This window comes from Staurois parvus, unplaced genomic scaffold (assembly GCF_062004578.1).
Source record: "Staurois parvus isolate SC_StPar_1 unplaced genomic scaffold, SC_StPar_1.0 ptg001418l, whole genome shotgun sequence".
Taxonomy (NCBI): Eukaryota; Metazoa; Chordata; class Amphibia; order Anura; family Ranidae; genus Staurois; species Staurois parvus.
In genome coordinates, this window is record NW_028319214.1 from 3083193 (window position 1) to 3100333 (window position 17141).

The 17141-nt window shown below is 42.2% G+C and overlaps 1 protein-coding gene across 1 annotated transcript in view; it reads left to right on the top strand.

Annotated features, from left to right (window-relative positions):
* HPD (4-hydroxyphenylpyruvate dioxygenase) overlaps positions 1–17141 on the top strand; it is a 40297-nt gene that overhangs the window by 16979 nt on the left and 6177 nt on the right. The window contains exons 9-13 of the mRNA XM_089662050.1: positions 2194–2271; positions 8021–8183; positions 8399–8470; positions 8562–8684; positions 14678–14794. Coding sequence (XP_089518176.1) covers positions 2194–2271; positions 8021–8183; positions 8399–8470; positions 8562–8684; positions 14678–14794 — 553 coding nt within the window. The remainder of the gene's footprint in view (positions 1–2193; positions 2272–8020; positions 8184–8398; positions 8471–8561; positions 8685–14677; positions 14795–17141) is intronic.

Below are 17141 nucleotides of genomic sequence, written 5' to 3' on the forward strand. Positions count from 1 at the left end.
TTGAATTAATTTTTCTCTGGCAGAAACTAGTGGAGAAAAGGGATAATCCCAAACCTCGGACCGATCTTCATCATCTAAATTAAGAATATTCGTCCTCCACTTCAAATGTAAAGATACCAATTCAGGGCTGGCCGCCACAAGAGGATATCTAAAAAGAATGTGGCGCTACTCATAAATCCCCAAAACATACAAGTGAATAATTGATAACCTAAAGTGCCACACTAGAATAACCTCTATATTAAATAAATAAACATAAAATCATGCAATGTGACACGTGAATCAATGTAATAAATCTGCTGTGAAAGTGAAAAATAATCAAGTGGTCATAGTGATACTACAATACCTCTATACATATAACATAAAGGAATGTACATAGAACCAGTGTATTAAAATGAAAACCAATCATATATTAGTATCTAAGTAATACCAAATCAAATACAGGATAATATGCCAAAAAATATATATAAATCTCAATTATATGAACATCACATAGGTGCAATATAAACAAATAAATAAATAGATGAAACATATGTGATAACACGTGCAAGTACAGTGCAAGTACCAAACTGATTCGATCAAACTATCAAAGTTTGATCTGTGCTCAAAAAAGTCCAATAAGTGGGTGACACCACTACTGCAACTCCAACACACGTACCAATAAAGTGAAGTAACTCCTGGTGCAGAAAATCCAACCAACGGCTAGATTAGCGTGGTGGCCATCTTGGTGCACCCTTGATTTCTCTATACCCATGCAGAGTACACCCAAAGCATGGGGTTTTGAAGTTGCTAGTAACAGAGGACGGATGTGAGTAACTTTTTATGTATTTTTTGGATCTTCATGAAATAAACCTACTACACTATAGGAGATTGTGTTTGTTTTTACTGGCACATACCCATACTCCATAAGAGGAGCCACTGCTTGAATGCTGACCCCCTGAGAGGGAGATCTGTGTGCGGGGAGAGCGGACCAGTGGAGACCAGTGTGTGCTGGAAGGATCTGAGGGTTTGATCCCACTATACGCTTTGACCCTCATGGGTCGAAGTCTTGAGGTGAGAGGCTAATCTAGCCGTTGGTTGGATTTTCTGCACCAGGAGTTACTTCACTTTATTGGCACGTGTGTTGGAGTTGCAGTAGTGGTGTCACCCACTTATTGGACTTTTTTGAGCACAGATCAAACTTTGATAGTTTGATTGAATCAGTGTGGTACTTGCACTGTACTTGCACGTGTTATCACATATGTTTCATCTATTTATTTATTTGTTTATATTTATATTGCACCTATGTGATGTTCATATAATTGAGATTTATATATATTTTTTATTTTTTGGCATATTATCCTGTATTTGATTTGGTATTACTTAGATACTAATATATGATTGGTTTTCATTTTAATACACTGGTTCTATGTACATTCCTTTATGTTATATGTATAGAGGTATTGTAGTATCACTATGACCACTTGATTATTTTTCACTTTCACAGCAGATTTATTACATTGATTCACGTGTCACATGGCATGATTTTATGTTTATTTATTTAATATAGAGGTTATTCTAGTGTGGCACTTTAGGTTATCAATTATTCACTTGTATGTTTTTGGGATTTATGAGTAGCGCCACATTCTTTTTAGATATCGATTTAGTTCAGATCATGGGTATATGATTTAATGTTGGCAGCTTCTCTTTTTAGTTTAGTTTTTTACTTAGTATAGTAGTGCAGGAGGTTCACACCAGGGCGGACTGACCATTTGGAAACTCGGGCACTGCCCGAGGGCCCGGGGTCAGTAGGGGGCCCCATGAGATGCCCCTGGTACCTTTTTCATAGGCTTTTTTTGAGTTTGGGCAAGGACACAGGGGCCCCATGATCCCCTATTGCCCGGGGGCCCTATGAGTTGTCAGTCCGCCCCTGGTTCACACCAATATTGATAGCCACAAGAGGATATCTGTATAGTACCGAAAGGGGTTTTTGCATGCGTGTTACATGAAGGACAGACTCCAACTCAGAATAGGAAAGGGAAAGTAGTCAAACAGGGAACATACCACTAAAGGCATGGGAGACCTGAAAGTATCTGAAGTAGGAATGCAAGGGCAAATTGAATTATATACATTATTTTTAACTCAGTCTATGTTGATACTTTTTATATGGGTCATTTGTACCTTGATACATGTTGATGCTCTTTTTTAATTTTATAGGCCAAGTTGCAAACTTCATTTTATTGACCATGTTGTGGGAAATCAACCAGATGATGAAATGGTTCCAGTTGCAGATTGGTAAATATCCTGTTGAAACCAATCAGTTTTGTTGCAGTTCACTTGAACAATGGTGATACATTAGTATTTGTGTGTGATTTGAATGCAGCCTTCATGTGAAGTATTTGTGGACATTTTTAATATTTTGTTTTATTTCTGAAATGTTTCATATAGCAGTATGTGGCCACTAGAGGGCAGATTTCATACATATATTCATTTATTTTATTAATTGATATTTTGATGACAAAACCAGTGCTTTGGAGTAGGGGTATCCAAACTTTCTAAATAAAGGGCTAGTTTACTATCCTTTTAGTATTTTGGGGGCTTGACTGTGCTTAGTGCGAGCAGTAAATGACTCTGCATAGAAACAAATTGGCTTCCAGGTTTTATTGTTAAAGCACAATTGAAGAAGCTGAAGTTAGAAGCCGATTGGATACCATGCACAGCTGCACCAGATTCTGTGTGCTCCAGTTTTAGTAAATCTCCCCTATAGTGTCTGTGATCAGTAAGAGGAGGAACAGTGCCCCATCACTGATATTAGTAGGAGGAATAGCTCCCCTTCTTTGATGTCAGTGGAAGGAATAGTGCCCCTTTGGTGTCAGTGAGAGGAATAGTGGTGCATCATTGGTTTTAGCAGTAGGAATAGTGTCCCATCACCGCAGAAATAGTGCCCCATCATTGGTGTCATTTTGAGGAATAGTGCCCAATTGCTAGTATTAGTGGGAGGAATAGTAGATAATAATAGAATTGGTGACAGTGGGCGGAATAGTGTTCAGTCATTTATATCCATAAGAGGAATTATGCCCCATTGTTGGTGTCAGTGGAAGGAACAGTGCCCCATTGTTGATGTCCTTGGGTAGAATAGTCCCCCATTGTTGGTGTCAGTGGAACTAATTGTGTCTTATCCTTGGTGTCAGTGGGAGGCATAGTGGCTCATATCAGTGGGAAGAATAGTGCCTTGCAGGATGGATAAAGACAAGCAAAGGGCCACATCTGGGCTGCGGGCTGCAGTTTAGAGAGTATACTCCTGCCCCTGTCTCTTCCATGTTTATATAGACACAAACACAGGAGTCAGTTTTGGGTGGAATCCAAGTCATTTACCAGTATGGTTTTGGTTTTATGATAGGGTTCCTATGTAATTACAGGTACAACATGCATACTCTATGCTAAGATTGTCCCAGGTGGGAACTGAACCCATTAACTTGCAAAGTAAAATTGTTAACCACACCACTTATGAACCTTATTTTATATTTTTATGACTAAGTTCAAGAATCCCAATATATTCTCTTTAACTTCTGGTGCTCTTGATTAGATTTTTAAATAGAAGTGCACAGGGCTGGGGGAAACCATTGTAGCAAGTCCCAGGTTTTCTGTGATGACTCTACTTTAATCTAGTTTAATCAGAGGAAAATGATGGTGAAGCAGCATAGCCAGATCTAGGGAAGTGCTGGGGTATGCTGCGAATTTAGTTGTGCCCCCCCATGGACAGTAACCAATACACTGGGCTCCCCATCCATGCACTCCTGGCTGGCACAAATGGGAGTAGACAGCGGTGTGAATTACCAAAGTGAAAGATCTGTTAGGAGAAATTACAATGGCAGAGGTAGGGTGGGGGATTAGGGGGCAAGGATTTGTGCTGAGAGGGGGGGATTTGGACTGGGAGGAGGGGAATTTTTGCATTTTTTGCTTGGGGAGAATTTTGCCTTACAGTAGAAAATTTATGCTTGGGGGTTGAGGGTGCTGATCAGTGCAGATTTTTTTGTTTTGTTTTTTTTTAGGGGGAGGGACTTATGCTGTGACATGATGCTCACACATGGGGGGTTGGGTCGCAGTTTGTCATCTTTTCCTTGGGTGGGCACTCCCCACACTACACCCAGGGCACTCCACAGATCTTCTCACATAGCACATACACTATATTGTCAGGCACTGATGTCGGACAAGAAGGCCTGGCTCGTAGTCTCCACTCTAATTCATCCCAAAGGTGTTCTATTGGGTTGAGGTCAGGACTCTGAGCAGGCCAGTCAAGTTCCTCCACCCCAAACGCGCTTATCCATGAGTTCTCTTCACTGGAACTAAAGGGCCAAGTCCAACCCCAAAAAAACACTAAACTTTACACTTGGCACAATGCAGTCAGGCAAGAGTGATTTGCCACTCCAGAGAACACGCCTCTACTGCTCTAGAGTCCAGTGGCGGCGTGCTTTACACCACTGCATCCAACACTTTGCATTGCACTTGGTGATTTAAGGCTTGGATGCAGCTGCTCGGCCATGGAAACCTATTCCATGAAGCTCTCTATGCACTGTTGTGCCAATCTGAAGGCCACACAAAGTTTGGAGGTATTTAGCTGTTGACTCTGCAGACAGTTGGCAACTTCTGTGCACTGTGTGCTTCATGCACTGACCCCGCTATCTCATTTTACGTGGCCTACCACTTAGTGGCTGAGTTGCTGTTGTTCCCAGTTGCTTCCACATTGTTATAATACCACTAACAGTTGATCGTGGAATATTTGGTAGCAGGGAAGTTTCACGGATGGACTTATTGCACAGGTGGCAACCTATCACGGTACCTCGCTTGAATTCACAGAGAGCGACCCATTCTTTCACAAATGTTTGTAGAAGCAGTCTACATGCCTAGGTGCTTGATTTTTACACCTGTGGCCATGGAGGTGATTGGAACACCTGAATCCAATGATTTGGAGGGGTGTCCCATTACATTTGGCAATATAGTGTAGCTAAGATTGGATTCCTTTGCAAATACAGCCTCAATCTGCACAGTGTGTACCAGCCTGCTATGTCACAGTTCTGACCTGTGAAACTCCCAGATTAGAATGGCAGCTGCAGTAGACAGCTACACACTGGTCTGGATCAAGGCTGTGTCTGTAAGGGAATCCAATCTCAGCTATGAGCTGTGTGGAGAGGAAGCAATCTTTTGAGTGCCCAGGCTGTGTGCAGTGCAGGAATGGAAGGAGGAACTCCTGCCAGCAGTGATCCTATCCTCTTCTCTGCTGACCACTGTTCTTTAGACTAACCCCCTGTACCCTGCCCTGGTGCCCCCTGTCTTCTGCCCTGATAACGCTTCTCCTCCACCCTGCTGAACCCTGTCCTTTGCCTTGCTGACCCCTATTCCTCTGTCCCACTAACTCTTGTACACTCCCCTGCTGACCTCCCATCCTCTGCCCTACTAACTCTTGTACTCTCCCCTGCTGATCTCTCATCCTCTGCCCTGCTGCTCCCTGTACACTGTCCCCCTGACATTTGTTTACTGCACCCCTACATCTCATTCCCCTAAGGAGCTTGCATAGTACACAAGCATGTACAGTGCTCAGCATAAATAAGTACACTCCTTTTGAAAAGTAAGATTTTAATCAATATCTCAATGAACACAAGAACAATTTTCCAAATATTTGACAAAACTGAGTTTTATAGAACATTTGTTTAGCTCATTACATGAAAGTAAGGTTCATAATATAACTTAAATTACAAAATCTTCAGTTTTGCTCCAACAAAAACTACTACATCTGGTATTTTGTATGACCTCCATGGTTTGTAAGGACAGCATGAAGTCTTCTAGGCATGGAATGAACAAGTTGGTGATATATTGCAACATCTTTTTCCATTCTTCAAGACTGACCTCTTTTAGAGCCTGGATGCTGGATGGAGAGTGATGCTCAACTTGGCTCTTCAGAATTCCCCATAGGTGTTCGATTGGATTCAGATCAGGAGACATACTTGGCCACTGAATCACTTTCTTCCTGTTCTTCCTCACACATGAAACAGTTTCCTCAGATGTGTACTTTGGATCATTGTCATACTGGAAAAGTACACTATGACCAAGGGCATGGAATGATGGTAGCATCTTCTCTTTCAATATAGAGCAGTACATCTGTGAATTCATGATACCATCAATGAAATGCAGCTCCCTACACCAGCAGCACTCATGCAGCCCCACAGAAGCACGCTACCACCATGTTTCACTGTAGGCACTATGCATTTTTATTTATACGCCTCACATTTGCGACGCTATATAGTTTTTAAGTCTACAGTTCCAAAAACATTTATCTTGGTCTGATCCCTCCAGAGTAGAGTCCCAGTAGTCGTCTTCTTTTTCAGCATGGGCCCTGGCAAATTCTAGGCAGGTTTTTTTGTGCATGGGCTTTAGGAGAGGCTTCCTTTGTGGACTGGACCCATGCATGCCATTCCACTACAGTGTACACTGTATTGTGTTATTGGAAACAATCATCCCAGTTTGGCTTTCTACTTCTTTAACTAACTGCAGTGAACTTGCATGGAGATTTTGTTCATCCCTTCTCATCAGATGACGCTCCTGTCAAGGTGTTAACTTCCATGGACTGCCTGGTCGTCTCTGTGAGATGGTTGCAGTTCCATCTTTGTTAAATTTTTGTATCACTTTTTCTACAGTATTCTGACTGATAAGTAAAGCTTTGCTTATCTTCTCATAGCCTTCACCATTCTTGTGTAAAGAAATTATTTTCTTTCACAGGCCTTGTGACATTTCTCTGTCATATGGTGCCATTGCTGACAGCATGAAATGGGAAGGGATTTTCTTTGTTACGTAATGCTCTTTAAAAAACATCTGTCTTCTGGACACATGTTTAATGAATAGACTCACCAGCAGTTGAATTCTTGTTAATTAGCATTTTTTTTTGTCTAAAATCTAGCTTTGATTGGGGAGTGTTCATTTTTGCAACATGGTCTTGAATTAATTTGTTAGGAAAAATACTTTTTTGTGTGTGCAAATTAACAAATCTTATTTGCAATCAATGGGCCGCATTTGTGGGAGTATTTTGTAGTATAGTGTCCCCTAGAAAATGTTGATTCTGAAATGAAAGTAAAGGTTTTCTGAGAAATCTGTTGGAGTGTACTCATTTATGCTGAGCACTGTAATTAGAAGTGAACCCCCACAGACAAGCATTGAAGAATGCTGAATCAGGCTGCAAATAATTATATAAAGCACAGATTATAGGTAACTTGAATTAATGGTATGGCTTAGCAAAGTTGCAGAGCTTCCCAGATAGCATTAACTACTATTCAATCCAGTAAGTAAAGTGAAAGTCCAGGTTAAAGCGGAGTTCCACTCACACTGTAAAAAAATAAAAGCCAGCAGCTACAAAAACTGTAGCTGCTGACTTTTAAAAAACAGCCACTCACCTGTCCCACGATCCCACGGTGTCCTCCCCACAGCCCGTTTCAGCAGCAGCCTGGTGTTCCAGACACCGGCATTTTCAGTGTGGGAGCCCGGCTGTGGCAGCTTGTGGTTTACAGCTGGGTGCCCACTGAGCATACGCGAGAAGCGCTGCACTTTCTGAATGGCCTCGTAGTCTTTTGGGACCTGCCACTTGTCCCAGAAGACTACGGGGAGGGAGAACAACTTCTGCTTTCGATCGCCTAGGCAATCACAGCAGAAATGGGAGCGGGTACCTGTCAATTTCCTCCGCTCCCCAAAGGTGCCAATCCTTAATGAGGAGCAGTGGACCAGTCTTTAAAGCGAAACTTCCCCTTTTGGGTTGAGCTCTGCTTTAAGGACAACCTCCTCTAACCCTTAAACTATGTACATTACAGGGACAGGTACTTCTGATGTTGAAAGCGCTCCTTATCGACCTTTGTCCTAGACAGCCCAATTCCTATTGAAGTACAACTTTGGGTCGTAGAACCGTGCTTGGGTGTGGACTTTAAATGGCCATCTTTACCTCCTATTTCGAAAATGCTGAGAAGAATTGATTCCATGAAAATATCCATATCTTTCCCTGCAGGTACCAAAAAACTTTGTTGTTTCATCGTTTCTGGTCTGTGGATGACAAACAGCTGCACACAGAGTTCAGTGCACTTCGTTCTATTGTGGTCGCAAACTATGAAGAGACGATTAAGATGCCTATAAATGAGCCTGCGTCAGGAAAGAGGAAATCTCAGATCCAGGTATATATCAAAAAAGCAAACAAGTGGAGCCCACTGCTTCAGATTTAGCCATCACCACAAATGGGTGACTCTGTAGTGGATTGGACCACCTGCAACGAAGACAGAAAGGTTAGGTAGTCCAATATGCTCATGTATGGCAAACTTTAGCTACCTGCTCAAAAGACAAGTTAGAACAATCAATAAGATGAAATCACAATTTTTTTGGTCTCCTATAGGAATATGTTGAATATTATGGCGGTCCTGGAGTTCAGCACATTGCTCTTAACACATCTGACATTATCACTGCAGTAAGTGCTCTTCTATACATGTGCCCCAAACATACATATTATATACAACTGTAATGACCAATGGCCAATAGAATGAAAATCTCTTCTACAGATCACCAACTTAAAAGAAAGAGGAATGGAATTCATGTCCGTTCCATCCTCCTATTACCAAACGCTGAGGGAACAGCTGCAGACAGCTAAAATACAAGTTAAAGAAAATATTGACATACTGGAGGTAGGTACAAAAAAAACTAATAAGTCTCTGTGTTATATTATCATACTTTTGTTTCGCCTCTTCTACTGCTTTTCCTTCTCTGATACATTTTCACACTCTTCAATCCTTATCTATGAACTTCCCAAAAATGTGTATTTGTCGATGAGCAGGTAGGATTAATGCTTCCCTAATAACTCATTTATTTGTTCAACAGTATTTTTAATTACATTTTATGTCATTGTATGACTTATATTTGTTTCATTTTACTTCAGCTCTTAGGAAGTATTCAAGGAGTGCCCAATAGACTCTTAAGATATGTCCTAGATGGAATTCCAGTATAACAAGGGTAGGAATTTTCCAGGTCACACACTGGAGAGAGGAATGATTCAGGAACTGATAAATGACACAACTTAGGCAGTCTCCAAAAACTGTAAAAAATATCACATTAGTACTGAAATTTTTGGGGCAATTTCTTCTCATTGCCTTTGCCTCCATCGAGAAGAAAAATATTGCAAATATTTTTTATTCCAGTTTTTATTGCAAAGTTATACTATACTAAGACAAATGTGTGTCAATCTCATTGTAGAAGCTCCATTACATTTACCAACAACTAAGTAGTGCAAGTGCTTACCTAACCAGTTTGTTCAATTTATGTTTAATCTCTATTTTATTATTTTTCAAGGAACAGTATATATGTCAAGGAACATATATCATAGAAATGTTATACAGATAAGTGCAGACAAGCAGATTGGAGAAATTTGGTTCCTCCTGACGGACAATAGTAAGCACTATAAAGTGTAGCAAAACTTGGTAATTTCACAGAATGTTAACTGGAAGTTAAGCACATATACAGTACAAATGCGTATTAATTTGTGAACATTCAGGGCCAATGATAAGGCAGCACAGCTCCTGTATTCATGCTGTATCAGGCTCGGGCCCCATTAGTTCAAAAGGGGGCCAAGGCACCTGTCAAACAGGAGGGCAAGCTGTACAGCCTTTTTGTTGATTCCGATGCTCTTGTGCCTCCCTCTGCAGCCCTGCCAGCTTCTTCTCTTCTCCTCTTCAACCAGCAGCTGCTGCTGGCACACAGAGGGATGTTTCAGGATGGAGAGTGGGGGAAGACGCTGGTAAATATGTCATATTTACCATCCCCTTTCTTTCCTAAATAAACACAGTGAGCAATTGGTACCTATCGCTCTTATGTCCATTTGGCACAGAAGCATAGTAAACTGTTTTTTTTTTTGCTATGCTTCAGTTTGTGAATGAACAGGAAGCCTCAGAACACTTCCCATTCATTCCCTGTCCAGTGCAACTGAGGCTGCAGAAAAAAGGACTGATGAATCTCTGTCCTCAGTCCCTTTCTCAGTCTCAAATGTGAGACATCAGGGGTCTGTTTAGACCCCTGATATTTTATATTATTATCATTATACAGGATTTATATAGCGCCAACAGTTTGTCCTGCACTTTACAAAATGAAGGTAGACATTACAGTCGCAATACAATTGGGTACAAGAGGAAACAGAGGGCCCTGCTCGTTAGAGCTTACATTCTAAGAGGAAGGGTTGAATGATACAAAAGGTAATAGTTGTGGGAAATGAGCTGGTGGAGGAAATAAAAAGCAGTTTACTAGTTAGTAACAGGATAGGCTTCTTTAAAGAGAAGGGTTTTCAGGGATCGTCTAAAGGTGGATAGATTAGAAGATAGTCTGACAGATTGGGGTAGGGAGTTCCATAGGGTGGGAGAAGCTCAGTAGAAATCCTAGAAGCAAGAAGTGACACAGGAACTAGAGAGCAGAAGGTCTTGGTAGGATCGACGAGAGCGGTTGATATTTTGAGACTAGGTTGGTGATGTAGCTGGGGGCAGAGTTGTGGATGGCTTTGTAAGTTGTTAGTATTTTGAATTTTATTAGTTGGGCGAGTGGAAGCCAGTGGAAGGATTGGCAGAGAGGGGTAGCAGACACTGAATGGTTAGTGAGGTGGATAAGTCTGGCAGCAGCACTCATGATGGACTGGAGGGGGGATAGCCAATGTAAAGATAAGCAAATGAGGAGGGAGTTGCAGTAGTCAAAAAGAGAGATAATCAGGGAGTGAATTAGAAGCTTTGTGGTATCATTGGTTAAACAGGGGCGTATTCTGGAGATGTCACGGAGATTGAGGTGGCGTGATTTTGACAGGGATTGGATGTGCGCTTGAAAGAATAGTTCAGAATCCAGGGTTACCCCTAGCACTCTAGCATGCGGGGATGGGTTGAGAGTTGTGCTATTAATCCTGACCGAGAAATCAGTGGAAGAGGCACGTAGTGGAGGAAATATTATGAGCTCAGCTTTGGATAGTTTGAGTTTTAGGAAGTGGTGTGACATCCAGGCTGATATGTCTGTTAGTAAATCAGTGATACATGAGGAAATTGATGGGGTGAGCTGAGGAGTAGAGAAATAGATTTGTGTGTCATCAGCATAGAAAAGGCATTGAAAACCATGGGAACCCAGGGAAGAAGTGTAGATTGAAAATAGGAGAGGTCCAAGGACAGAACCCTGGGGGACCCCGACAGTGAGAGGAGGAAGGAGTTGTAAGTGACACTGAAGGTGTGGTGGGATAGGTAAGATTCGAACCAACGGAGAGTACAGTCATGAAGGCAAAGTAAATAGAGTTTTTTTTTTTTTGAAAGGGGGTGGTCAACTGTGTCACAGGCAGCAGAGAGGTCCAAGAGTAAGAGTACAGAATAATGACCATTGGTTTTAGCAGTTAGTAAGTTGTTTGTGAGTTTTAGGAGAGCAGTTTCTGTGGAGTGTTGTGGGCGAAATCCAGACCGAAGGGATTGAGGTTATTCTCAATGAGGTGGCAGCTCAGCCGGTTGTAGACTAGATGTTCAAGGAGTTTGGAGACAAAAAGGAGTAAGGAGATGGGTCTTAGATTGCTAAGATTAGTGGGGTCCAGTGAGGCCTTTTTAAGTATGGGGGTGACTAGCGCATGTCTTAGAGGGTTGGGGAAAATGCCAATAGAAAGGGAGAGATTGAAGATATGAGTTAAAGAGTGAAGGATAGAGCCAGAGGGTGACCGCAGTGTTTGCGAGGGAACAGGGTCCAGGGGACAGGTGGTTAGGTGGGCTTTAGAAAAAAATTTACCAATTTCCTCTATAGTAGCTGGGTTAAACAGGGGAAGTATTGATTGTGCAGGTGGACAAGGAGTGTAAGGTGAGGGAGATATCTATACAGTGGAGATTTCATCACAAATTGTATCAATCTTATTTTTGAAGTGATTAGCGATCTCCCTGGCAGTGAGTGAGTTACTGGGTGGAGGTAATGAAGGACGAAGTAGAAAGTTAAAGGTAGAAAAAGTTTACGGGGACTGTGTAAGAGGGTGTTAATGAGAGTGATAAAATAGGTCTGTTTGGCAGGAATTGTATTTTTGAAGGGCAGATTTATCTTGGTCGAAGTCTTGCTGGGTCTTAGTCTTACGCCATAAACAAGAGCGCGGCTACGTTTTTTGAGGCATCTAGTATTGTCTGTTTTCCAGGGCTGTAGTGGTAGTGAGGGGGGGCCAATGTGTCCAGGGTGGATGACAGTGAACTGTTGTAGACAGGAGTGGTCAGGTTGGGGCAGGACAGGGCTGAGATTTTGTCATAGAGACAATCTGAGAAAAAGGAGAAGGGTTAAGATAGTGAAGGTTTCTATGGGTAACTGTTCGGTAGTTGGAAGACAAGGAGGAGGAAGCCAAGAAGAGAGTGAAGCTAATAAGGGTGTGATCAGAGAGAGGAAAAGGAAAGTTGGTGAGGTTATAAGGAGTGCATAGGTACGAGAATAAAAGGCCGAGGCAGTTACAATTAGAGCGAGTAGAAGCATGAGCCCATTGTTTTGGGTCAAAGAAGTGGTTAGGCTCAGAAGTTTAGAAGTAGCAGGAGTGTTAAGGTTAACAGGGATGTTGAAGTTATCAAGAATAATTGTGGGAATTTCAGAAGAGAGAAAGTAAAGTAGCCAGGCAGAGAAGTCATCAAGGAAGCTTGATATCGGTTCAGAAGGCTGATAGATCACAGCAATTCTTAAAGAAACTGGAGAGAATACCTGTGATGGGATAGAGAAGAATTATTCAGATGATGCAGAGCTGAAATATTCCAAAGGCACCCAACAGGGCAGTTAAAAGAAATGTAATAAAAAATAAAATTGTAAAAGAAATGTAAAAAAATTAAAATTCTAAAAAATAATAATTAAAAAAGGACTCGCTCCCATTTGCTTAGCTGTCTGAAGAGCAGTCAGAATTTGGATCGCTCTTCGGAGAGCATTTGACAGGTGGCGAGGAAGCATATTGCTGCAGGTCTTAATTTGGCAGGTGTGTAGGCGTGGGTGAGTGGGGTTGGATGCACACTGTGTTCAGGGCTGTACAACTGCTCCCACATATATGTCAAATTATGACCTGGGGCTGTGTTCATAAAACTGCTGCATCTTCATAGCGATATTGTTAAGGCGGTGGGAAGGCCCTGTCAGGTAAGCTGTACGGCGCCCCATGATTTCTAACAGCAGCACTAAATATAACAGTAATAATGAAATAAAATATGGCTTAACATATGGGAAGGAACCCCCAAGGGAGCGATACTTAAGATGTATTGAACGACGCACAAAAGCACTCTGGTTGTAGTCCCCTGAGAAAACGAAAATGAGAACAAGGAGAAAGAGAAGACAATACCTGGCAATAATGGTATAGGTAACAAAATGACATAAAAGACCCTTCTTGATGTTTCTGTATGACTTGAGCAAGAAGAGTGCATTAGGGGTAATCCTGATCTTGTTACCTACCAGTTTATGATATATCCCCAATATTTTGCCCCAGAAGTGGAGAATCAAACAGCACATACTCCAAATGTGAGTCATGGTGCCAGGGACAGATAGCATCTCCAGCAGATGTCCAAAGACCAAACAGATGGATCTATGGCATGGAGTAATGTGGGGCATCCACACCTATGGGAAAGAAGTTTAAAATTGTGCTCCTGTGCTTTAGAAGGTATGGTGGTCTTGTGTGTAAAGGTTAATATTGTTTACCAATCCATATTGTCATGAGATACTGCAAGTTCCTAATTTTATCTAGGAAGAACATGCAACAAACAAGAGTAAGATTCCTTCATCAAAATTAATACAGCACAGAGATGGGGTGTTTTGTTCAGGTAGTTTGGAGTAGTAAACTCTGTGTGTGGACTATCGATAGATTCTAGCGAAGGTATAGATCTCAGGAAATGTTGCAGATGAAAATATTTCAGCCACGTTTAGAAATATGGCAAGACAGAAGAAGCCATGCCAAAGATATCAGCATCGCTTGTGATTGGGTCTGTCCCCTTTTGTCCAGGATAGAAAGTGGGTTCGCTGCAAAGTCAGTGCAAAAGCAGTTCTGCCAAACAGAGGTGTTAAGGGGCTGGGGCTGGGCTTGGGTGAGAATAATAATCACACAAGTCCCATAGCAATCAGTAGAGGAAGGGAGTCTTTAGGAGGCCTGGATGCAGGTGGAGACCACGGTAAAGTAAGGAGACAGGGAAAATAGCATCATTCTGTAGTCCAATGTATAGTTGAATCACCTTTATACCAGTCAAGTATGTTGATTAGGGATGATGCATGAAAGTGCGATGACCTATTCGGCAGGAAACTCTGCCCTTTCTTTGGGGTAATAAAATTGTACGCCTTATCCTGGGTTTTCTGTGATTCCACATGATATTTAGTATGATCTTATGCATTTGAGAGGTGACCCTCTAAAGGTAAGGGGAAACAGGGATCATCTGGATCCAGCTTGTCCAATTTATAACCAGGCAGACAAGATCGGATACTGAAAAGTTCTTGGTAAATTTAAAGGAAATTGTACAGTCAGGCTGCAACACATGGCCTGCTTACAAGTTCAAATTTTTAGATTTTTGGATCTGCATTCTAGAGGACCCTCTTGTAGGCTCTGGAATGAATATGAACAAAGTTGTCTGTTGATGTTATTAAATAATAGCCTGTTGAGCTGTATCCATGCCATTTCTCTTAAACAATCTTTTAGGAGCTGAAAATTCTGGTGGATTATGATGAAAAAGGCTATTTGCTTCAGATTTTTACAAAGCCAGTCCAAGACAGGCCGACACTATTTCTTGAAGTCATTCAACGTAAAAACCACCAGGTATGTGTGAGAACTTTGTTAGGAACTCAGTCAGTGACGGAAGAATGCTTGTCTATTTTACTGTAAGGAGTGCAGCAATGAGGCTGACATTTAGGATTTGTACACAACACAAGTACTGGGCTTCATCCTAGGAAAGGCTTTTAAGCCTTCAACAAGCCTGAAAGCAGAGTCCAAAAGTCCCCTATCGATCAACAGCTAGGTCATCAAAGCCAGTGACTGTGCAGCAGAAAAGAATGCAGGACCTTGCGACAAAAGGCCCAGATGAAGAGTCTGCTAGGAGTCTAATTATGTCTGAGCACCATATCCTCCTGGGCCAATCTGGTGCAATGAGATTCACTGGTGTTCCTAACCTCTCTATCCTTCACAATAGGCAAAGCAGGAGTTTGACAGGGGGTGGGTGGGGAGAAGGATGAGGAAGGGGAGGCACAAATTCAGGTTGAACAGATTCCACAGGGTAACAAGGGCTTCCATCTCAAAGACCCAAGGATCCTTGGATTTGGGCACAAATCTGTCCAGCTGGTGGTTGAATCTAGACACCAGAAGTTCCACATCTGGTGTCCCCCACCAAAGATTGTTGGTGAAACACCTCCTGGTGAAGGGACCACTCCGCAGGATCCAGCGATTAGCAGCGTAGGAATTCCACTTGCCAATTTGTCACGTCTAGAATGTGCAGCATGAACAAGTTGGGAACGAGAAGTTCTTCCCAACTCAGAGTAAGCTCAGTTTCTTTGTGAGTGGCCGAACTCCTTGTTCCATCTTTATGTATTTATGTAACTGGAAGTCCCCAAAGGAGGAGGGAATGCTGAAACGCAAGCCAAATCACCCAGGATTTCCATGATCTTGAATGGCATCCAAGCTTCTTCTGACAACTCTCACCCCCAGTCTGACAGGCTGGTATTCATCTCCACAGCTAGGGTCGATTTTTTTCTCAGTTGAGAACCCATCCAAAGTTCTGCTGGACTTTTACCAGCTGTACTACATTGATTTTGAGACCATCCCCTTACTGTTCCCACAAGAGCAGCTCATCCAAATACCCCAGAATAGATACCCTGGACCTGTAGTGCACACTTTCAGCTAATTTACACACAAACACACACAGCTACACACAACCACATGCCAAGGTGAGGGGTGTGTGCAGGATCCAGTGCCAATGCAGCTTACAGGTCTTAAACAATATAAAGGTGCTAAATCTGAATTCCAGGTATTGATATTTTTGACATAGTCACATTGGAGAAGCTTAGACTAATGTATTGTATGCACGTTCCATACCTGGCCGATCTTTGCGAAAGTAGAGAATCACTGTAGGTGTATCCACTACAAGTGTGATTTTCACTGTCTACCAGTTCCTGTGTTGAGCGATTTGCCATCCTGCATAGTAACCACAAAGGGGCAGCCCACTCAGCACAGGCTCCATCAAGAGAACCCTTTGCATGCAAAGCATTCTCTGATTGTATGAGATGGAGAGGTGGGGTAGTCACATCAGGATCTCTACCTTGTCTGATCAGATAATGTCTTGTATTCATTGAGAAAAGTACAAGGCGTTCTCTGAAGCGTGCCAGTGCTGAGCTAGTGACTCCCTGTAGTTACTATGGAGTAGGGCTGCTGCTCGGCATGGGACCCAGAAGACAGTGAGGATCACTGTAGTACTGGCAGCTACTACAATGATTCTCTACCTCAACATGTATGGAATATGCATACTTACATTAGTCCAAGATGGACCAATGAAAGTATGAAAAAATATCCATACCTGGGATTCAGCTTTAAAGTTTTCTCAGATACTGTATTACACTTCTTATACGATCATTATACTTGGGTGTGTGCATGTATATGTGTGTGTGTGTGTGTGTGTGTATACACACACACACAGTATGTATATACACTATATTGCCAAAAGTATTGGGATACCTCTCTACTTCATTAGATTCAGGTGTTCTAATCACCTCCATGGCCACAGGTGTATAAAATCAAGCACCTAGGCATGCAGACTGCTTCTGCAAACATTTGTGAAAGAATGGGTCGCTCTCAGGAGCTCAGTGAATTCAATTGTGGTGCTGTGGTAGGTTGCCACCTGTGTAATAAGTCCATCTGTGAAATTTCCTCGTTACTAAATATTCCACGATCAACTGTTAGTGGTATTATAACAAAGTGGAAGCAACTGGGAACAGCAACTCAGCCATGAAGGGGTAGGTCATGCAAAGTGACACAGTGGGGGTCATTGCATGCTGTTCCCGAAGAGTGCGCAGAAGTCGCCATCTGCCTGCAGAGTCAATAGCTAAAGACCTCCAAACTTCATGTGGCCTTCAGATTAGCACAACAACAGTGTGTAGAGAACTTCATGGAATGGGTT